This window comes from Trichechus manatus, unplaced genomic scaffold, assembly GCF_000243295.1.
Source record: "Trichechus manatus latirostris isolate Lorelei unplaced genomic scaffold, TriManLat1.0 scaffold00010, whole genome shotgun sequence".
In the NCBI taxonomy this organism is placed as follows: Eukaryota; Metazoa; Chordata; class Mammalia; order Sirenia; family Trichechidae; genus Trichechus; species Trichechus manatus.
Window position 1 is genome coordinate 28573302 of NW_004443946.1, and position 805 is coordinate 28574106.

The 805-nt window shown below is 38.3% G+C and overlaps 1 protein-coding gene across 1 annotated transcript in view; it reads left to right on the plus strand.

Moving 5' to 3' along the window:
- Positions 1–805, plus strand: part of TTLL5 (tubulin tyrosine ligase like 5) — a 295735-nt gene that overhangs the window by 129115 nt on the left and 165815 nt on the right. Inside the window, 1 exon segment of the mRNA XM_023726122.1 lies at positions 98–430. Coding sequence (XP_023581890.1) covers positions 98–430 — 333 coding nt within the window.

An 805-nucleotide genomic window follows, 5' to 3' on the forward strand; every position in this document is an offset into this window, starting at 1 on the left:
TTCTGTGCCTTGTGTGTGGTGTGGTTTAGAAATGGGTTTTTACTAAAATGATAAAAGGAAGGTCTTGGGAGAGAGGAAAATTTAATCCTTTTTTCAGCAACATTAGTGATTCTTCGCATTTAGTGATTACCCAACCAGCTGAAATGAATGTTAAAACTGAGACAGAGAGTGAAGAGGAGGAAGAAGTTGCATTAGACAATGAAGATGAAGAACAGGAAGCTTCCTTGGAGGAGTCTGCAGGGTCCCTTGGAGAAAATCAAGCCAAATATACACCCTCATTGACCGTTACGGTAGAAAATTCACCCAAAGAAACTTCATTGAAAGTTCCTGAATGGAATAATAAAGGTGAACAGAGCTGCAAAATTGAGACTCAGGAACCAGAGCCTAAATTTAACCTGATGCAGATTCTACAAGATAATGGAAATCTTAGGTATGTACCTTTTATAATTATAATCATAATACTGATGATAGCTAACTCATACTGTGTACCAAGTACGGCACTAATGACTTTACAGCCATTTTTTAATTTAATATTCACAGCAGTTCTATGAAATAATGACTGTGAACGGATATGACTATTATTAAGGAAACTGAGCCTTAGAGAAATTAAATAACTTGTCCAAGGTAGAGCTGTGATACAAATCCAGGTCTCATTGGTCTACCAAATATTTGTTGGATGTTAGTGTCAGTCGTCCCTGGGTGATGCAAACAGTTAAGCACTCAGCTGCTAGCTGAAAGATTGGCAGTTCAAGCCCACTCAGAGGCACCTTGGAAGAAAGGTCCGGTGATCTACTTCTGAAAAAAT